The 23,566-nt window shown below is 37.9% G+C and overlaps 1 protein-coding gene across 5 annotated transcripts in view; it reads right to left on the reverse strand.

The window, feature by feature from the left end:
• Positions 1-20,555, reverse strand: part of SOCS5 (suppressor of cytokine signaling 5) — a 64,815-nt gene extending 44,260 nt beyond the window's left edge. The window contains exons 1-2 of one of the 5 annotated variants that reach the window (XM_054566945.1): positions 20,387-20,555; positions 3,148-3,344 (exon numbers count right to left, since the gene is read on the reverse strand). Coding sequence is in view for 1 of the 5 variants with exons in the window: in XM_054566937.1 (XP_054422912.1) it covers positions 20,058-20,084 (27 nt within the window). In the remaining 4 variants the exon portion in view is untranslated. Of the gene's footprint in view, positions 1-2,757; positions 2,928-3,147; positions 3,345-20,057; positions 20,227-20,386 lie in introns of those variants that run through there. The other 4 variants (XM_054566954.1, XM_054566938.1, XM_054566937.1 and 1 more) reach the window with 4 other exon arrangements.
• Between the last annotated feature and the right edge of the window lie 3,011 nt (positions 20,556-23,566).

The raw sequence follows: 23,566 nt of genomic DNA on the forward strand, positions 1-23,566 counted from the left end.
CCATATGACCTGGCAATCCTTCTCCTTGATATTTATACTAGAGAAATGAAAACTTGTGTTCACAGAAAAACTTGTACATACATGTTTTAACAATTCTATTCATAATTGCCCCAAACTGGAAATAATCCAAATGTCTTTCAACAGTTAACAAATTGTAGTACAGTTTATCAATGGAATACTATTGAGCAATAAAATAAATGAATTGTTGACACATCCAACAGCTTGGATGAATTTCAGCAGCTTTCTGCTGAGTGAAAGAAGCCCGTCTCAAAAGGTCACATACTGCATGATTCCATTTATATGGTATCAGTGGTCATCAGGGGTTAAGACAGGATAGTCAGAGATTAGGGAGGGACACAAAGGGATAGCATGAGGGGGCCCTGGGGGTGATGAAACTGTTCTGAATCCTGATCGTGGTACTGGTTACATGGATCAATACTTGAGTTAAATTTATAGAACTATATGCCCCCTCCAAAAGTCTATTTTACCTTATATTAATTTAAAAGTTAGAAGCTTTTAAAAATATATAGCATAAACTATCTTAGAACTTTCTAATCCTTTACAAATTAAGGCTCAAAAGTGCTTTGGGTATGTGTCTATCAGAGAAATGAGAGCATGAAGACAACTAGCAAACTTAAATTTTTAAAAATCACCTATGAAGATATGTCATAGGTATAAATTCTACACTCAGAAACAATTATATCTTTCAACCAACCCAGAAAGAATTATATCTTTCAATTCAACAGACGCAATTAATATTAACACCTAATATCAACTAAACAAATACTTAATATCGCTATATAAAACATGTAAAAGATAATGAGACAAAACAAATATATAACAAATCAAAAGAAGGTCTAAATGAAGATTCCACATTCTTACTATTCATTTGATCCTTGGAATAGAAATGACACTACTGTTCATTATCACTGTGGTATATGCCTTGTTTTTTCTAATAGTAGTTACAGATTTACATGGTTTATCCATATTTTTCTCATCTGATTTTCCTTGGCACACACTAAAAATACTGGCTGAATGGATAAAGAAAGTGTGATATAAAGGGTGAACAATCTGTAAGTTATATAAATGTCTAATTACTATGTTATATACCTGCAACAAATATATATCAGCTGTAATTGAAGAATAAAAAATTATAAAAACAACAAAAAAGAAAATTATATATAGACATAGCTACATAGTTAGATAATGGAATATTATGCAGCCACAAAAAGGGAAATCCTGCCACAACAACATGGATGAAGCTGGCAGGCATTAGGCTAGACAAAATAAGCAAGACATGTAAGACAAGTACTGCATGATCTCACTTATATGCAGAATCTATAAAAGTCAAATTCACAGAGGCAGGGAATAGAATGGTGTTTTCCAGGGGATGGAGGGGTTGGGGGAAGATGGGGAAATATTGGTCAAATGGTATAAACTTTCACTTATAAGATGAATAATTTCTGAGGATCTAATATATGGCATTAACTATAGTTAATATTACTGTATACTTAAAATTTGCTAAGAGCAGATCTTGAATGTTCTCACCAAAAAAAGGAGGTATAAATTAGCTTGACTGTGGTAGTCATTTCACAATGTTTATATGTTTCAAATCATCACATTGTACACCTTAAGTATATACAATTTTTTATTGGTCAATTATACCTCAATAAAGCTGGGCAGGAAATGCTGACTGGGACCAAGTACTAAGACTGCTTATAATTGCACTATTTTGTAAACCATCCTAAGAAGGCATGAAATACTTCTTTTAACCCCAAGAAATAAACCAGTTCACCAAAAAACAAAGAACTGTAATTTGAGACTATAATTATACATATTTTTGGATGGCTGCCATAAAAGTTGGTAGATCTTAGATTGTGAGTTTTAAGAAACAAAACACAGCCAGATGACCAAAGCCATTTACTTAAATAAGTAACCAACCTCACCATTCCTAACTCTGTCCTAATTTTTAAAGCATTAAATGTAAGTTACCTGTGGGAGCACTAAATTCCTTTCAAATGATAACAGCACTTTCATAACTTTTCAATCTTTAATCTTCTGAGGATATGTGCTTTACATAACAAATCCAGCTCTTTTAGAACTGAAAGTATGTTAATGTGTAAAGTTTGGGTCAATTAAAAAACTGACAACAAAAAGTTGCCTAATGCTAAACAAGTTAATTACTGAGTGCTTAAATATTCCAAGCCCTAAGGGTCACACAAGAGAGATCAAAAATGGTATAGGTCCTTAAGGACTTAGCTGAGGAGACAATACAGACCCATGAGATAGACACCAGAACTGGAGTAAGTATTATGTAGAACAATTAGAGGATAACATCCAAATAGACATCAAAACATTCTTTAACAAAGTTTCCCATATATGTCAAATGGTAACTAAGAAGAGAAAATAATTTCATCTGTGCAGAGAAGCACTGGGATATAGTGAAAACAGTTCACTGGAGTCGAGGCCTGTCTCAGCTCTGCCATTAAAAGCTCTTGGGTAAGTCCCAACTGCTCCACAGGGCATAGTTAGTAGACATGGTACCTGACACAAAAAGGGCATTTGGTTCATTCACCGCTAATTTGGATTTGGCTAAACAAGGAGGGAGGGGCAGGCAGGGGATCCTTCTAGAAGGGACTCACTCAGGATATCTACAACTCAGGACTAGGACAAGCTTGCTGCTTGAATTCAATACTGCCTTCTCACAACCATGTGAAAGAAAGGATGCTGACACCCAGAAGAAGGAGTTCTCCTTACCTCCTCCAGAGCACAAACTCGTATATCAAGGGCCTCTCTGTCCTGGGCCCAGCTGCACTGGCACCTCACAGTCCCAGGGACAACCCCCCCGATTCGCCCCCCGCAACACACACAGTGTGATGCATCAGCTGTCTGGCTTAGTTTCAGTCTGTTGAGCTTATTTGAAACGGAACTGGATCAGGTCCTTTACAACACAACCTATGAATTTAAAAATGAGGAGTATTAACCATAGAACACAAGTGTTACTAAGTTGTCAGCTATGAGTAAAACAGCTTATTAAATTTGTTATCTGGACTTTATGTGTTTGTTCTACAAGAAATATCAAACTGTTTTCGAAATGCTAAATAGGAAAAGCAAACACTACTGAATTCTTCAAAAGGATGCCTTTACCTTAGAGTGAGTTCCTGAAGAGCGCCAGGTCCATATACTTAAGATGCCCAGGATAGAGACAGCAATTGTATTTTATTAAGAAAACTAAAGACTATGACTTCCATTCTTTCTGTAATGTAAGGACATCCACATCTGCAAGGAGGTGGGCTGTAACAGTGGCTGAGAAACCGGGACCGAAATGTCTTTAAAAAACTGCTCTGGAAAAAAAGAAAAAAAGAAAAGAAAGCAGTATTAAATATCTCGAAGCATACAAAGAAGTACCTGATAGAAACTCACACTTTTAAACTATGGAATATGGGACACTGTCTTAGTTTGGAAAAAGTTTAGAAGATATATTACGCATATAGTGTAAGAATAAATGCCTTTCTAAATCTATACTGACAAAGCTCAGATTAAAATATCTGCAAAAATGGAAGAGGCATGGTTAAGATGAGAAAAACGAAAATCACTTAAATCTGTCTTCTGTTATTCTCCCAATCATTATTAATTGTATCAGAATTTAAAAAATTAAAGTAGTTGTTTTTTGGGTGATTATGAGCACTGTACATGCATTTTGTAGAAAATGTGAAAATAAGAAATAGTATACAGGGTGGGGCAAAAGTAGGTTTACAGTTGTTCATAGTTGTGAGTATGCAGTTTATTCTTGTATTATTAATTATTGTATTATTTTCCATATGTACAACTGTAAACCTTTTGCCCCACCCTGTATAATGACTGAAAAATCTAACCACTCAAATTTAGCATGTTTTATTTTATATCCTATCTTTTTAATAAATGTTTCCTTTTTAAAAACTCAAAAGTATCATTTTACTTTTAAATTTACTGTATTATAAACATTTTCTTACATCATATACTCTTAAATATCCTCAAGCTCATGATTTTTACCACCTGCCAATTATTTTTATCATCAGTATACTAAACAAAAATTTAAAGAATGTAATTTTTAATGGTTTTATAGTGGTTATAAGGCTGCAGCATAATTTAATCATTTAAGAGGCTTCCATTTTTTAACATTATAAATATTGTTATGAATAAGTAACACATGCACATATAAATGTGTGTACCTTTCCTTTTTCCTTTTAATAAATTCCAAAAAATAGAATTTTGACAAAGGGTGGGACCGTTGTTAAGGACTCTGAATACTGCCAGACTGCCATTGTCGTGGACTGAATGTTTGTGTCCCCCTACAGTTCATATGCTGAAATCTATCTCCAATGCGAAGGTGTGGGATGTGGAAGTGGGGCAAGAGTGGAGCTCCCATAAATGGGGTTAGTGCCCGTATGAGAAGAGGCTGGAACGCTAGCCAGCTCTCTTTCTGCCCTGTGAAGATACAAGGAGTGCGCAGTCTACAGCCCTCACCCTCATCTTGGATTCTAGCCTCCAGAACTGCGAGAAATAAATTCCGTTGTCTATAAGCCACCTGTTGTTTGTAATACCATAAATTTATGGTAATCTGTAATAGCAGCCTGAGCTAAGATAGTTATTTAGAATGTTGTACCAATTTAAGCTCCTACCAACAGCAAATATTTGTCAACACTTGATTCTTTTTTATATGAGAGACCTATTGAAACTTGTAATCTATGACATAATGATTCAGACTTTAAGAGCTTTTTCCATAATCTTATTTCGTAAGCTTAGAGGAAAATCTTTTAGGAAGAAATATCTCTTGAAGTAAATAAACATTTATCTGTGGTTGGGCAATTTTTCCAGTGTCACTTTTATTTAACAAATTTACCTGTTAATTAATTATGCTTTGAATTAAAAATAGTAATTATTTGCATAGATCCATTTTAAAAGTAAAATTCTGTGTGTATATCTATAATAAGAGAAATTATGAAGATAACCATGGTAAACTTTGTGTTTTGGGACACTGAATTATTTTTCTTTCTTTTTTTCAAATTTTCTTCTTTGAATTTCTCTAAGTCTTGAAAATTAAAATATGAGCTAGCATATTTTTTTAATGAAGTCATACTCTAAAAAGTATGGTATCTCCAAAATTTTACTTTTTAAAAGAAAAAAATTAAAATAAAATTCTACACTTCTGTTTCCAGTTTGATGGAGTAACTGATCCTGCGTTACAACTTTTGCTGTAAATGACGATAAAACTGGGCAGTATATAGCATATATTTTCAGATATTGGACAACAGGCAGCACAGGACGGTAATTTCTGAGACACGGAAAACAAAGACTCATTTATGCCCTGGCTTTCTGCTTCTGTGGCGAGGAAGGGAAATCCCAAAAGAGCACAGGGAGCTGCTCACTGAGTGGGGAAAACAGAGCTCATCAAGGTTTGAGGCTACAAAGTACCTAAAATTTAAGGGACAGAATACAATTAGGGAACTGTGGAGAGAAAAGGTTTCAGAAATCTGTAGAGGGATCTTCTGATTCTTTGCCTGGAGATTAAGCTGCGTATACACAAAGCAAGACTCAATGAAGCCAGTCAAAGAATAAGTGCTGGGGAAAGAACACCTATGAAATGTGAGCTGAACAACTAAACTAACTATCTGAGCTTGCAAAGGTCCAGGAGACATTCAAATTCCTGGCAGCTAGAGCAGAGAGAACTCACTGAATATTACACGTAGTGGACAGAAACCCCAGAAAGGCTATGCTTCTTTATGAGGGCTAAGCTAGTCCTGGAATAAATAAAACTGCTAAAAACCAAAAATAAAAAGAGGAAAAGATGATCTTTAAAGCTGCCAGAGGGCAGAGGGGAGACATACTTCATGAAGTAAGCAAAGGTAAGAATGACTATTATTCTCATCAGAAACAATTTAAGTTGGGGGGGAAATGAGGACAACTGTATGTAGTTGAACAAAAATAAATAAATAAATGAATGAATAAATAAATAAAAATTAAAGCTGGAAAATATTGAAATGATTAAAGTACCACAAGAAGGAAAAAAAAAGTTGTCACCTTAAAATTCAATATCCAGAATAAATAGCCATCCAAAATGAAGGCAAAAGGGAGTAATGACATTCAGAATTGTCCTTCTGACATAAAGAAGTAGAAAACTAAACAAATATGATTGGATGACAGGCAGTGTGGAAGCATAATCCCCGAGAGAAAGGAAACAAATGAGGTGACCCCCAAGACTGTCCCAACTTTGTTTTGAACTACAACACAGGGATGGAGAACCCAAATACAGCCACTGAATTGAGGAGACGGAGTTTAGAGTTATAGAGCCTGGACAGCTAGAATTTTCAGGGCACGTTACAAAAAAGGGAGAAACTAAACAGAAATGCTTCAAAAGTCTGCAAAAGGGGTCTCCTTGAGTTACACACATACACCAATCTGCATATGTGGTGTGTAAATCTATGAGGCTAGACAGAGAAAAACTTCCAAGAAAATAATAAATATTGGGGCTCTCTAAGTCAAACCGCTCCCAGAATTCACACAGTGCCACAATCATTTAGTTTTCACCAGCCGGGGTGAATAAACAGGGCAATCAAGGAGGGCATGAGACGGGCACATCTCAGTAGTAGGCTGAAACTAGCCTCTGAACTGAAAGCTATTCTAGAACTGCTCAAAACAAAAAACAAAAAAAACCCCTTGAAAACAAAACTCAAAAAATCAAGCTAATCCACAAATAAATTAACTGCCTGCCAAAACAAAACCTAATATTCAAAAAAGGAAAAAAAAAAATGAAGAACTTGATAACTCCACAAAAAAATCACCAGACATAATAAAAAACAAGAAGTGGTAACCTATAATCAAAATCCAGAATCGGAAGGGATAAAGAGAATACTAATATAAGGACTTTAAAATAGCTATTATAAAAGAATTTAAAGGCTTAAAGGAAAAGATGAATATAATGAAAAAAAATCTCAACAGAGAAGTGGAAATTATTTTTAAAAACACCAATGGAAATTTTAAAACTGAAAAAAAAGGTCTTATATTTAAAAAAACAAAAACAACAACAACAAAAAAACCTTACTGGATGGACCTAATAGCATTATTAGACAAAGGAAATGTTTTAAAATCAGTGAACTTGAAGACAGGGGAACAGAAACTTTTAAAAATGAAAGAAAAGGGAAAAAAAGAAAGAAAACTTGACAGATCTTCAGTGATCTGTGACTTAATATTAAGTGGTCAAATATGTAACATTAGAGTCTGGGAAGAAAGAAAATACTTGGGAATTAAAAAATTTTAAGATAGAGAACTAAAACTTTTACAAATATGATAAAAACAATACACAGATTCAAGGAGCTCAATAAATCCCAAGGATACACAGAAAGAAAGCCACATCAAGAGGCACCATCATAAAGTTGCCAAAAACCAGTGAGAGAAAAATCTTAAAAGCGGCTAAAAGGAAAAAGAATTGATTACATACAGGAAAACATATGACAAGGCTCTGGTCAGAAACTATACAAGTAAAATAGTGGAATAATACTGTAAAGGTGCTAAAGTGCACGGGGGGGGGGGGGGTCCCTGAATTCTATATGCACTAACAACAATTTTCAAAACAGAAGACAAAATAAGGGGGGGCGGGGAGTGTGTGTGTGGGGCGGGGGGAATGTTCACTAAAAGAAACATAAAAGAAGTTTTTTTCCAGCAAAAGGTGTATGACACCACACACAAACTTGAATCTACACAAAGAAATGATGGTCTGAAAAAAATGATTAGAGTAAAGATAAGTACTAATCTTTCTTCATTTTCAATTGCTCTAAAGGGTTACTGCCTGAGAAAAGCAAAAAGAACAGCAATAGGGTTAAAGCAAACATAAAGTCAAACTGTATGACAAAGCACAAAAGATGGGAGGAATTGGGAGTATACTATTATGTAAGATTCTTGCATCACACATGAAGTGACATACTTTGAGGGCAGACTGCTAATAATTACTTGCTTACTTAATTAATTAATTACAAGGGCCAGCAATAAAAATGTTTGAGATGTTATAAACCAATATAAGAAGTAAAAACAGAATCATAAAAAAAAAACACATTTCATCCAAGAGTTTCTTATTCAATAAAAGTCATATAAAATAAAAATAAAAAACCCATCCAAAAGCAGATAGGAAACAAAGGAAAAAGAATAAATAATAAGAAAGACGTGGTACATTACCTAATGGAATACTATGCAGCTGTAAAAAAGAAGGAACTCTTAACTTTTGCAACAACCTGGAGATTATTACTATGCTAAGTGAAATAAATGAGTCAGAGAAAGCCAAATAACATAAGATCTCACTCATATGCAAAACCTAATGAACAAAATAACCCAGTGAACAAAATAAAACCAGAGGAATGGATACATGGAACGGACTGTATGGAACATGAATACATGGAGGGGGGTGCCACTGGAAGAGATTAGCCAAAGAACATGGATGCATACATGCATAGCCCATGCACACAAACAATAATGTGGTAAAGACCAGGGGCTGGGGGACGCTGAGTGGAGGGAGGTAAAGGGGAGAAAATAGGGGACAACTATAATAGCATCAACAACAAAAACATAAACATGTAAATGGTCTAAACTAACAGTTGGCCAACTTTTTCAGTGAAGAGCCAGAAAATATTTCAGGCTTTGAGGACCATATGGTTTCTGTCCCAATTACTTAACCTTGACACTGTAGTACAAAAGCAGCCATAGACAATATGTAAATGAATGGGCACAACTGTGTTCCAATAAAATTTTATTTACATAAACAGGTGGTAGGTAGAGTTTGTTTAGCCAGCCAGTTTGCCAACTCACAGTGTAAACACACCAAATTTAAAGAAATATTGTGAGAATGTATAAAAAGCAAGATCCAACTCTGTTCTCTGTAAGAAACCCACTTTAACTATAAAAGTATTAATAGGTTAAAAGGACAGAAAAAGATAAAAGAATTTTAGTACCAGTAATAGAGACTTCAGAACAAAGGAAGTTGCCAGGGATAAAAAGGGGCACTTCATAAAGACAGAGGGGTCACTTCATCACCAAGACTTAACACTTTTTTTTTTTGGAAAAAGACTTAACATTCTTAAATGTGCATGCATCTAAAATGCCATAACAGTGCTAGAAATATGAAACAAAATGTGATAGAACTGAAAGAAGAAACAGATAAACCCAAATTTGTAGGTAGAAACTTCTACTCTCCTCTTCTGGTAACTGATAAAACAAGTCAATAGAAAATTAGTGAAAATATAAGAAGATACAGGAAGACCAACCTAACCTGACATTTACAGAACACTCCCCCCAGCAACAGGAGAATATACATTCTTCTCAAGCACATACGGAACACTCACCAACATATACCATATGTTGAGCCATAAAATAATCAGAAAGCTTAAATGGATTGAAAATACAGGGTGGGGCAAAAGTAGGTGTACAGTTGTTCATGTGGAAAGGAACACAATAATTAATTAATAATACAAGAAACACTGTGTTTTGCAAACTCACAACTGTAAACCTACTTTTTTTGCTCCACCCTATATTAAGACTATGTTCTCTGACCACAATAGCATTAAATGAAAGTGCAATTACAAAAGGATACCTGGAAAATCCCAAATATTTGAAAATTATTTGACAACACTCTTCAAAATAATCCACAGATCAAAAAAATTAACAAGACAAATTAGAAAATTCTGAATGGAATGCTAATGAAAATATTTAGCTTTAAATATTTATATTTTTAAAAAAATAAATTTTAAAAACAATTATCTAAGTTTTTACCTTAAAAGCTGGAAAAAGTAGAACAAATTAAACTCAAAATAAGGAGGAAGGAAAGAATGAATGAAAGACAAGAGCTCAAATCATGAAACAGAAAACAGGTGTAAATCACAGGGAAAAAAATTAACAAAACCAAAAGTTTGTTATTTTAAAGGATTGATAAAATTGATAACCCCTAGCTAGACTAATCAAGGAGGGAAAGGAGAAAATGAATCCAATATCAGGAATGAAAAAAGAAGCATCAATACAGCTCCTACCAACATAGAAAGGAAATACTGTTTCATGAAATGTATGATTTACTTTCAAGCTAATAAATTTGACAAGTTAGATAAAATGGACAGATCCCTCAAAAGACACAAATTACCAAAACAGGTATAAAAAGAAATAGAAGATCTGAATAGTCTTATACCCATTCTTTTAAAAGTTGAAACCTTAATTAAGAACCTTTCCACACAGAAAATTGTAGGCCCAGGTGGCTTCATTGATGAATTCTATCAAACATTTAAGGAGGAACATCAATTGTATCCAAACTCTTCCATAAAAAAAAGAATGCAAGAACACTGCTGGTAGAAATGTAAAATGGTAAACCCATCTTGGAATTTGTTCTGTCAGCTTCTCAGACCATTAAACATACACACATTCTATACCCCAGAAATTCCACTTCTAGGTATTCATCCACAACAACACACGTGGCACAAAAAGCCTTGGTCAAGAACGTTCATAGCAACCTGAGTCTAACAGTTCAAAACTGGAAACAACCCTTTCTATACTGATAATAATAAACAAATTAGAGTATATTCATACAATTACATACAGTCAGCAACTAAAAGGAAGTTACATGTAACATGGTTGAGTGTGTATTTTAAAAAAGAGCTTCATATAGTTTTTATGCTCAGGAAAGTTTGAGAATCGTGGTTATGGAAGTACATAAGAAAACAAAGAAAAAACATAAGGGATTTAGGTAGTTTAAATTATATATAAATTGTCATTTTTCATAAGTGTTTAACTGCCATTTAAATCACGTTCCAACACACCTCTGTTCATGCTCGATTTTCTACTTATGTGCTTCAAGGAGTTCAAATTCCAAATTTTAGTCTTCAATCAACTAACTTGCCCTACATTCTCATTAATCCCAACTCACTGTGCATTTTAGATTAGGAATCCTGTTCACCAGTTCCTTTGCTTTTCCTCCTTAATGTTCCATTTCCTTCATACTATTTTTCCCACCTCTTTAATAGTGTTATTCTTACTTTTCGCTACACAGACTTGTCTTTCTATCTCCTTTTAAAACTAAACCAAAAACTCATCTTTTCCACTAAGTGCTAAACCACCTCAGATTCCTTCCAAATTCTCTTAGCACTTGAAGATCTTGGTCCTAATATTTGTATTTGTTTTACTGAATTTGGACATCTCTTCTATTATAATGGACTCACTAACTCCATATCCTGGCTTAGAGAGTAGTGGGTTCAACGAATTAAAAAGATTACAGTCCTCTTCAAGGTTCATTCTCTTGAGCTGTTTTTACTTTTCTCTCTGAAATTCTATTTGCCAGAGGCTTAAACTCTATGGCACTGGACGAGTAAGAGAGAGAGAAAGGCAAAGTCATGGTTGATTAGGGTTGCTCTGGACCAGATTTTAAAGATGAAAAAGCCTTTAGGATTCAGTATGTTGTTCAGACTACCTCACCAGGTCGAGGAAGCAAAAAGAATTCCAAAAAGAGACTTCAGGTGAGGAATAAGGAAGTGTGTTTACCTGCGAATTCCCTGTGTTGTACTGGACGGCCAGAGAGAATGAAGTATTTAGTTTCAAGGACACTAAAATATTTCTGACTTCCTGGCAGCAAACTAATTTTTATGTATTCTTTATAAGGTTAGGCGGTGGCGGTTTCATTGGGGTTGTGCAAAAGGTAAATATTAAAAAATGTCTCTACTCTCACACTAAGTGCCAATACTTTTTGTTCTGCATTATTACTTAGCAATTACTCATCTAATTCTACAACTTTCAATTAAAAAGTATGCTTTCCAAATCATATCTATAAGTCTGACCATGCTCCTGGGCTAGACCCCTATTTCCAAATGATATCTTCATCATGTTATTACTTAACTAAAAAGCATAACTAGTTATCTGAAAGCAAACTCGGTATCTCCCCTCTCTCAAACTTGCACATATTCTTCTACTGCCAAGTCAGGAACCTTAGACTCATTCTCAATTTGCTCTGTCACCTGCAAACACTAACCAAGTCTGAAAGACTTAAACTCCTAAATATCTCTGAAATCAGTGCTCTTGTTTCTATCCCCACTATATATTCCTTAATTCAGACCATCACCGTCTCTTTCCTGAACTAGGGCAGAGCCTTAAATGACGTCCTTGACTGTGATCTACCTACCAGAGGCCAGAGAGACTGCTTCATTCACTCACCCTGCCATACGTATTACTTGATGAAATATCTCCAATCTCTGTTCCTGCAGACTGTTCTCTTTATGGCTGCTAAAATCAATTTTCTGAAACACCAAAGTATTCGTGTCATTTCCCCACCTATAATATAAAATAAAAATCCAAACTCCTAGTATGGCTATTCATAATTTGTTCCCATTTTACCTTGGTTCTAGTCTGACTTCCTAATTTTTTTCTGCTCTCATTTCAGCAGATCAAACTTTACTCTTTTCCTCAATTAAACACATTATGCTCCTTTTTAATGATCCAGAATAAAGAGTAACTGAGTCCAGCTTATTTATTTTTATATGCAACCTTACACTATTTAAAGCCATTAGCTAAACCTGTACAGCAGTAATGCCTGAAGAAACAATCAGATGGTAAAGCCAATCCTCGGTTAGCTTGTTTATTAATATGGTCAGTAAAGACTAAATGGACAAGTGAATGTTTCAACTACCTGCTGAGCTTCTTCCTTACAGTAAATTAATGTTAAAAGTCATTAGTTACAGACTTATTGCCCTCCTTTTGATTCACAGGCACAAAAGAGAACCATATGTAATTCAATTTTCTTCACATCTATCCATTTTCTTTCTTTAAATCTTGAACACCTCTCTTCCTCATTTCTGCTTCTTCTCTTGCGCTTTTCTCCTTTGGCTAAGTTTTCGCTGCATCTTCTTTGTCCACCCTTCACAAGAACATCAGTACTATTCTTCTATCACTTTTAATAGTAGAGCACTTAAAAATTGACAAAGCACTTTCACATCTACTTACTTGGATCTTACAGCCTCATTTTTTGGGACTGCAAAATCAACAAATATAAAATATACATGAGTGTATGTAATATTATATGCAGCAGATGCTGCCCTTAAAAGTAAAATATAAGATGCTTTTCTTACATTTAACTCAAATTTGAGGAAATCGAAGTTCGCAAAGCTCAGTGATTCATCTAACATACCGCTATTCCTCCTGTTTAGAGCTCCACAATGGCTCTTCCCCTGTTCCTCTCTTCAGACACAGCTCCTGCCTTCCCCATCTCCCAGGGCAAGACTGTCATGCCTGTTTCAATGCTATCAGAATGTTTTCATACTGCTATTTCACACCACTAAACAATCCAGGTCTCTCAACTCCTGCCCTAGTTTTTTTTTCCCCCACCAAACCATATTTTCCTTATTAACTGATGCTACCTTTATTAATGTCCATTAATTATCCAGCATTTTATACGGTCAAAAGGAGAAACATTTTATGGGCAGCCAGCACTGATTTACTAATCTTGAGGGTAAAACTGTATACCAAAACATCCCTAGCTTTCCTGGAAAAAACAGGAATTTAAGGAATGTCTAAATCCTCTGAAAATATCTAGATACTATCTCTTGTGGTAATGACATCCAAAGCTGCCACAGCAAAGGAGTAAAACAGCAGTTCATAAACCCTAAATTAAACTATTACATGTTTTTAAGAGATGTCTCTTGGTCCTGGGAAATATTTAGGATAAACAATCAAAAGGCCAGGGCCATAGTCTCAACCCCACCACATATCTGGCTGACTTGGGAAAGTCATTTAACCTCCTCGAGTCATATTTCCACTTTGATAAAATTGGGTAACACCACCTGCCTTTCACAATTATTAAGAGAATTAAATGAAAGAATGACTGCAAGTCACTTAGCCTGGCACACAATAGTTAAAAAAATGGTAACCCTTTTATGATTATTTTTATATACAATATCACTTTTGTTTTCAGAACCATGTGCAACAACCCTTAACATGTTCTTGGACTTTGTGGCCCAGGAGTAGCTACATTAAATGCCTTCAAGGAAGTTATTTTCATGACTTCTGGATCCCCTTCCTGGGTCATAACTCAGGTTCTAGAAATATAATTTGGAATATCTCCTCCTAAATGCATTATCTTGTTCTCCGCCACATGGATACTCATCAAAAGACGTTACTGTGGCTTCTCCTTGCTGGCCTGACTTTTAACTACCTGGAACAGCACACAGAGGCAGCTGCAAATCTGGCAACTTTTACTGCCAGTCTGTTTTTTTAATCACTCGTTTAAAAATGTTAAATCAAGTTGGTCCCACCACTGATCACCTGAAGTTTAATGAGGTTGGACTGGTATCTCATGTTAATAATCAAAGTCAAGGACTAAATAAATAATTAGATAAATCAACTTCCCTTTGGCAACAGGCGTATTTTAACCCTCAAGAAATTACTGGGACTTTTCCCAACAGATCATATGTAATGTTTAGTAAATTGATCCTTTAGCTTTAGAATATCCTGTAGCATGTCCTGATACAAAGACATGCTATGGAACCCAGGATCTATGCCAGGGCTAAACTCCTACAAAACCCTGGAAAACATTTTCCTCTATCCATCCTCCGATTCCTTCCTTAGCTCCCCTTCCTCTGACTATCCACCATATGAGCAGGCTTAATTAAAGTTCAGCTACCAAATCATTTCCATCCTATCTTTCATGTTCCATTTTAAGTACATAGTTTCTAAATAAGCTTCTTTTTCAATTCTTTGAAATACAACATACCATATACTTGATTACCACTTCTAACTGAAGAATCTTGCTCAGAATAAAAAGACTGGATAGTATACCTGTTACAGTAGTCTTCAAATAAAAAAAAAATGTCCTAATGTGCAGAGCAGATAAGCCCACTTCAAAAACAATTTTTTCAAAATGATCTTCAATGTTTCCTTTTATTAATTTTGATAAAAGACTACTGTATATTTCATCAAAGTAAAGGTTAATTTATTTTGGTATTAAACAGAATATAGCCCTGGCTGTTGTGGCTCAGTGGACTGAGTGCTGGCCTATGAACCAAAGGGTCGCTGGTTCGATTCCCAATCAGGGCACATGCCTCGGTTGCAGGTCAGGTCCCCAGTAAGGGGCGCGCAAGAGGCAACCGCATACTGATGTTTTTCTCTTTGTCCCTCCCTTCCCCTTTCTCTGAAAATAAATAAAATCTTTAAAAAAAAACCACAGTATATAAGTAAAATGCTTATGAACTATTAGAGAACCCGTGGACATATATTCTCTATATACTGTATCTGGAAATAGTTTAATTATGGTCTCTCTCAAGTCATTCCTTAGAATTTGTTACCTACGTGTAGAATAAAGCCAGGCAACTAATTCTCGGTTAAAGCATTCAGATGTAAATTTACCTAGTATTAACATGAACCAACAGTTCAGCCATTTACCCTTCAGGATTACTTCTGCTCTAACCAGATTCAAAAAGCCCTTTCCCCCTTAAAAGTAGGATAGTTCGCAAACTCAGCTCAAGAATTTATTAGGTTAGGCAAGGTAAACGATTCACATTTTCCTTCTGTCATTCTCTAACATCTACAGCGAAGCTAAGAAAGTATACAGTTTACATGGTCCGTATCTACCCAGTCCACACATCCATGAATTCTAAATATGAGTACCAGGCAATTTGCAATGTCATAATTATTTTTAAATATATAAAGAAAATTCCAACTTAATGAAAAAATGATCAGAGGTTGTAGTTTATTATAACATGGTATTTCTGATATCTTTTGAAACCACACTTAACTAAATATTTTATTCGTATTAGATAATGTAACAGACCTAAACAAAAGATCTACACGTCTAAATTCTATAGAATTTCTGCAAGCGTGTCATGAGTCCAAAAAGTACAATAAATTGTAATGACTTCATAATTATAATAGTTAATCAAAAAAAGGTTAGGAGTTGGTCACTCTTATACATTAAAACTTTGTATAAATTAAAAAATAATACAACATTGGAAACTTTTGATGACTCCATGTAACTCTCTTAGCCCTGCCAGCATTACTTCTGACTAAAGGGATGACCCATGTATTTATCATCTGACGTAGCACCAACAGAATGCCTTCCTGAGACCTAAAGCAATATAGTAAGAATCTACTATCGCCATAACGAATAGGCTTTTGAGCTATAACTTGTTTCTGATTTTGCTCTCTAACCTATAAAATAAATTCAATTTAATGAACTCTAAAAATATAAGCAATTAAAAAATATTATGTGAAACACACTTAAAAATAACAAATTAATATTTAAAAAGAGGCATAAAAATAAATTCACATGTGACAGGTGGTAAGAAGTTAAATGTTGTTACAGGACGTAAAGATGTTGTGAAAAGGAAAGGCCACAAAGTTTCTTGAAAATCAAAGAAGACTATAAATAGAAGAGCTGCTATAAAAGCAATAGAAGAACCTCCTAAGGTAGAACCAAAGAATATCCAAAAGAAATCTACCACTGTCACCATAAAAAGCATTTGCTAAACCACATGCTCGTGACACTAATTAGACCCAAGAACAGAATGTTACAAAACTGGAGTTATACAAATCTTATCATTAAAACCTAACAGCTTAATGAATGAAGTCTTCAAAATAGTCACTTAATAGACAGCAATGTTCAATGATCTTGTGGTTCCATTGGCAGAGAGGGGTTGCAATGAGTAACAGAACTTACAAATGCCTGGTTTCCATGTGCTAAGGAAGCACTTTTAATTCTCACTAATACCCTATGAGGTAGGTAATTTTATTACTCTCACTTTACAGATGAGGAAACCTAGGTATACAATGGTTAAATCACTTGCCAGAGAGTATAATGTTATTAAGTGGCTGAGAAACAAATGCAAATTTTCTCTATTACAACAATGACAGGAATTATGTTTTCATAATTATCATGTAATTCTACTACTGCTCTTTTTAAAAGGGTACGAGGATCCATTTTAACATAACAAAACCCCCACACTTACTGAAAATATTTTTTTAAATATATACTTTATCTTGAAAATGAGCCTTTTGAAATCTGAAAATCTTTTAAGCAATTTTTAGCATAGAAATTATAGAATGCTAGCCTGCTCTAAGAAGTTTATCTAATATTTTAAACTTAGATGACAGTTTGTCTCTTTCCAATAAGATATACCAGCACTTCCACTAACTGTGCAGCATATTATTTTAAAATTTTCAGTAAAACTCATCCAGTTTTACATCATTTCATGTATAAAAGTAGTCAACTCAAACTTCCCCATCTTTAGAAGAGAATATCACAAATAATACAAAAACCTTTTATAGTTGGCATCTGAATGCTTTAGACATAAACACTTTTCCACCATCTTCCTGTGCCGCCATAATGAGGCACACGAACATACTACCAGATGCTATCAAGAGCATCAGCAATGGTAAAAAAAAAGAGGCAAACTCCATGATCCTTTTTTTAAAATTTTATTTTTACTTACTGATTTGAAGTGGTGGGGGGGGGGGGGAGTGAGAAAGAGAAACACTGATTTGTTGTTCCACTTACTTACGCATTCGATGGTTGCTTCTCCATGCCCTGACCTGCAACCTTGGTTATCAGGACGACACTCTAATCAACCAAGCCACCGGGGCCAGGGCCCAAACTTCAGGTTCTTATTAGGCTGTGCTCCAAAACATCGTCTGGCTTCTAACTATGATGATGAAGCATGGTTACATTGGCAAACCTGAAATCTGTGATGATCACAGAGCTGGGAAAATTGTTGTGAACCTCATTGGCAGGTTCAACAAGTGTGGAGTGATCAATCCCAGACATGATGCGCGTGTAAGAACAACCTGCTCTGGTCCTGTCAGTTTGGTTTCACTGTACCGCCAACCTCAGCGGACTTCACAAATCACGAAGACAAAAACACACAGTAGGGAAAATCCTGGGATTCTTTTTCCAGGGATATAATACATATGTGCAAATAAAATGTCTCAAGGGGAAAAAAAGAACAAAATAAACAGTGTGAATGGGATAAAATTAAAAAACCCTGGACTACAGTCCAGAGACCTGTCCACCGATCCTGGGTCCATTACTAACTAGCAATTTCGTTCCTTCCACAGCTCTGGGCCTTAGTTTCCAGATCTGTAAATTAATCATCTCCATCATCTACTCTTCCAGCTCCAGAAGAAATGTGACTCATACACACACATCTTTGTCCAAGCTTCCCATTCTCCCTTCGTCCTACAAATGGAGAAAACAGCCCATACTAAACAAAGGTGACAGGGGATAGCCTTCCCACCACTGGTTTGCTACAGATAAGTCTCAAGGTGAAAAATGTAGAAGGTATTATAATGTTAAAAGGTGTTAGGTTTCATTATTTTAGGCTACTGTTTTGTGTGCCAGTACATTTTCCCTAAGGACGAATAGTAAAATTCAAGGACAATAGGGAGGAAAAAATGTAATTATCCATTAATTATTCAAGAACTAAGGAAGTGCCAACTGAAAACATTAACTTTTTTGCAGAAATGTTTCCTCTGACCGGTGAGTTGCATTAAAAGGCAAAATCTGATCTGTAAAATTTTCTCAAATACCTTTAAGTACTGCCCTAAAAAAGCTTTCATTTTATAAATTATGAGAAATTACTAAGATAACATATATAATCAAGGAAATATTTAAAAGATTAAAAATCTAGCTGTACAGTTTTTCGCTGCTTCTCAGTGGCATGAAGAACCTCTATGAGCTGCCAGAGAGGTGGATTCTGTGAACTGCCACTGCCTAACCCTGGTATGCATTTACTATGTTCCTAACCCATTCTCAAGAGTGCTATGCAAATACAAGATTCTTAAAATTGAAGTAGGCAACTGTTAAAAAACTCAACCTGATTTTAGTATTGGTTTCTAGATTGCTGGCTTACTAACATCTTCTCAGTTCAACACTTAAAGTTAAAATGTCTTAAAACTTCTACAGAATTTGTGGTTCGATTTCGCATGACCTTGTAAAGAAAACATTAAAAGCAAAGGAAAGAAAGTATGAGATTTATTAATTTTGTAGAGTAAAAGTCAGTAGCAAACTATAATAGCACAGTCCAGTCTAAATGTTAAATTGGGAAGAACTAAGCCACCACTATAAATGGAGAGACCTGCAGAAAGGATCTTCAGCAGATGAGAGGCTGCTACAAGAATTTCAAGGTGCAGTTTCGAGAATTTCCGGTAAAACTAATAAATGGTAAAACACCGTCAAACACATATTTAAAAGTAAAGGATAACTGACAAGGTCTAGCTGTGAGCCACCTCTTGTTCAGAATGCCAAAAGAAAATGTCAAAATCACCTTGTGACTCCAATCCCCCAGCGTTCAAAGTTGAGACCCAAGCCAAGGGGTATACTTAAATTGTTTCTTAGCATCCTTCCTTAAATGCAACTGCCTCGCCAGAAAGTCACTTCGCTTCAGCTGCTTGAACGCCCAAATCTTAGGACTCCAAGCAGTTGCAGAGGGGTCTTCCAGCACCCGTCTGCGCATCCCTTTCCATCTCGGGTTTATAATCCCGGAGGTGCTACAGTCACTCCCCACATCCAAGCGCCCCAGTTTCCCCGCTCATCTCCCAGTGGACCTCTTCTCTTCGACCTTGAGGACCCCTCCGGATCCCCAAGTGAGTTGGCGGGTGCCCCCTTCCCTGCAGCGCCCGCATTGCCCCATAGTCCCCGGTGGCCTCCCCACTTCCACCTCGACCCGAATCCCCGAATCACGAACGTCCTCCTACCAGACCCGGGCGACCCCCTTCCCCTTAGGCACACCACATTCCTCCAACCAAAAAATAATTCCACATAAATGCATCGAGAGCGTACTAAGCACAAGCTCCCACTACGCGCGGCGCGGCTGGCACAGAGCTCGCCGTCCCACGCCCGCTATCTCCTTCCCGGCCAGAGGGACGACGCTGCCTCCGCCCGGGGTGTGGAAGCGCCTGTCGGAGGCGGACTGCGCCGGGTACGGGCACCAGGGACTATAGAGACGACCGCTAAGGGTGGCACAGGGGCCGGGTAGCGGGTGTCGGCTGGGCCGGGCGCGGGCCGCGGGGACACTCACCGGTCGGGGCGCGCTGGGCGGCCTCATCCAGGGGCACCTGCGGCCAGGCAGGATGGGCCCGGACGGCGCAGTCACCGAGAGGGCGAGTCTGCCCGCCCACTGGTCCCGTCCCCTCCGACTCCCCGAGCGAGCGCAGTCTCCCTTCCTCCGGACGGAGCTCGGATACCCCAACTCCGCCGGATGCCCCCGCCAGGCCCCCACCCCCTTCCCCGGCCACCTCCCCCTCTACACCCTTTTCCCCTCCCCCCTCCCCCCAACCCCCACCGGAATGGAAAATACCTCCCGGGGCGGGGGGCGGCGGGGGCACGCCTCTCTGAAGGGCAGCCTACCGTGACCAATAGCAGGCGGGGCTCCGGAGGGGCGGGGTTTCCAGCGGCCAATCCGGAGGCACATAGGTGAAGGCCGAAGGAGGGAGGCAGAGAGCGAGTCGGGGGAGGCCCGGGAGTCAGGGAGGTCCAGCCGCTCGGGTGCGCGCAGTGCGCGGCTGCCATTTTGGAGTCGGGCAGCTGCGACGGCGGCCCGGTCCGGCTCGAGGGGATAGGGAGGAGCCAGTAAGGTGGGAGAGATGTGGTCACGTGAACTTGAGGGGCGGGGTAAAGCGGACTGCGGCTCGAGGGGAGGGGTCGACGGCGGCGAGTCACGGGGACTGAGGATGGTCACGTGGTCGGAGTAGGGCCAACGGTGGGTTTGGGGGCGTTAGGTCAACCAGAAGTGAGAGGAGGAAGAGATCTTGGCCTTGGTTTTAACTCTGTTAAGGAAAAGGAAGGGAAAAATGAATGGATAGTGCGAGCGCCAGCTCGGAAATTGTGAATGAGTTTCCCTAAATTCCAGCATGGAGCCTCCTCATCCTTGCATTATAAGATCTGCTCGAAACTGGGAACTTAATTTAATTCAAGTATTGCTATCCATACTCCCAACTGGAACAAACATGATTCACGGATCAGATGGAGAGGTGTTTGTCTCCCACTTTTTGCCTGCACTAGAAATGGCTGAAAGGATAGAAATATCATAGTTGAGGCATTGTGATGCTGCCAGGACTCTTTCCATCTGGCCTTTTAGAAACCTGTCGTCATTCACAAACTTAACGGCCACTTCTGTGTTAGGCATACCCAATATCCTGTTTTAACGCCTCCAAACATAAACCAAACAACTACAAAAACAAAAACCCTTGCCTATGAGACCTTGTCTAGCTCTCATCCTTATTTCATGCTTCAAATACAGTCAATACTCCCTGCTAGTCCACTGAAAGTGCTCCTCTTAAAGCTACCAGTCTGGCATCCATGTAACTAGGTAAAGGTTCACTTTTTAGTTCTTACTTGATCTCTGTCGCAGTCCTTGGACTACACACTTGAAGCTTTTTCACCTCCCAATGCACCCTTCACCCCAGTTTCCCTGAAACCATAAACCCTGAGATTGTCTTTCTCTTCAGTTAACCGAAAGCATCTATTCTCTGTGGCCTCTTTAAGAGAGTTCCAGGATCTGATCCTTAGCCCTTTCCTCAGTAGTACATAGCCATTCTGCTGCATACTAGGTGGTCTAACCATTTTGATGGCTGGGTATAGCTTTAATGAGGTCCTGATCTGCATATATAAGTGCTTTTGGACTTCTCCACTTCAGCTTTATCATTGGAACTCAAATACATTCAAAAGTCCACAAAATCCTTCTCTGTTCCTAATCTGCTTTGATAAAATCACTATCCATTCACTTAACCAAATTAGGAACCAAGAACCTGGGAGTAATCCTTCCTGCTATTCCCTGACTGTGTAACTCCTCCCTACCCCTTCAATTTTTGTCCTGTTGATTATATTTACTAAATGCCCTTTCCTCTTCATTTAGACAGCCTCTACCTCACCTGGGCCATTTATCCATTAGGCCAATATTTACTAAGCACTTTACTATGTGCCAGGCATTGTATGAGCTGCTGAGGATACAGTGATGAACAAAAATGACAAGGTTCCTGAATGGGGTGAGACATATAGAAGAGTATATCAGTAAAGTAGCAAATAAACAAGATAATTCAGAGGGCGCTAAGTCCTATGAAGACAAAAATCAAAGAAACCACCACCACCACAAAAAAGACAGGGACACCTGCAAGGCCCTCCTGAAGTTGTTGCCCAGCGTTTCACCTCAGTCCTCTCCCCCAACCGCAACACTCATCCTTTCTTCTTCTTCTCAAAGAGAATAAGGCCCAGATCCTTTCACCTGGAGCCTTAATTTCATTCTCTTTCATCTGCCAGAACTTTCCTCTATCTTTTCGTTACAGTTGCCTGAATACAAATCTGCCAACTAGAAGATAAGCTACTTTGAGGGCAGGGATTATAACCTTAACTTATACACCTTTGTCCCTCCTCAGCACCTTGGCTCAGAATAGGAGCTTACAAAATGAGCCTTAAATAATCCGGCGCATCCCCTGACACGTGAATCACACGGCCACAAACGCATCCCCAGCCCACATCAGAATGGAAGGGGAGAGCAGTGAGATGAGAGTGTAGTGGCAGTGCTGCCTCACGGCAGGTGGACAGAGTGATAATGAACTAGGTCACCTGGGTTGGTCCCTTCCAGGCCTGGGATTCCATGATGCTGTGTCCCATGTGTGGCAGTAGTTGTTTCATAAATGCTACTTACTTGACAGTGCCAAGTACAATACATGCGGACAATTTAAAAGTAATCTTTGTTTCCGATGATGAGCTTCCAACCCAGAGCACTTTGGGTGAATTGCCAGAATAGTCTCTGCAGGAGAAGGTTGCAGTTGCCACTTCACTGTGTATTTCCAGGCCCTTGGGTATTGCACCCCAACAGGGAGGGAGATGTTGCCAGTTCCGGCATAGTCATTGTAATTAAACCCAAGTTCTGGCAAAGGGCAGTACATAATTATGAAGTATTATTATGGTTTTTTCATTATTAGGCACCCAGCTGCCCAGCCCAGGAAACCACAGTAGTAACACTGAGAAGCCAAGCTCCTCTCCCAGCTGGCACGAATCGATATCAGGTGTATTGGCTCTCAGGCCTGCAGCTCCACTCATCAAGACGAGTCCTTCTGCGCCCTCTTTTCAGCAAGATAAAATTTTAAATAAGTGGAGAAAGGAAATGTAAGGAAGGGCCTTTGCCACCATCACTGAATTGAGTTCCTTTTTTTCCCCCATCTCCCCAGAATGATCTCATCTATGTATGTATTGTGTAAATCCTTTTCAAATTTAGCCTTGATCTGCCAGCTTCCTAAACATCATTTCCTAATGTCTCCTGAGGATGTATTAGTTAGGGTGAGGGTACAGAGCGCAGGTAAGAGTGCTTTTACTTTCAAAAAACTTACGATACAGACTAAATAATTCAGAAAGTATAGGCAGGCTTGACAAGACATCTTCCTTTCATTAAGTGCCTTCTCAATGCCATACTCAGCATTTCACTTATGCTATCTGACTGAATCCACACCCCGCTGCAAGGTAGATTTTATTATCCTCATTTTCCTTAAGGTCTCAAAGAATTAGTAAATGACAGAGCTGAGATGTGAA

The sequence above is a fragment of the Pteronotus mesoamericanus genome, unplaced genomic scaffold (assembly GCF_021234165.1).
Source record: "Pteronotus mesoamericanus isolate MK-2021 breed Mesoamerican mustached bat unplaced genomic scaffold, CSHL_Meso_final contig_101, whole genome shotgun sequence".
Classification (NCBI taxonomy): Eukaryota; Metazoa; Chordata; class Mammalia; order Chiroptera; family Mormoopidae; genus Pteronotus; species Pteronotus mesoamericanus.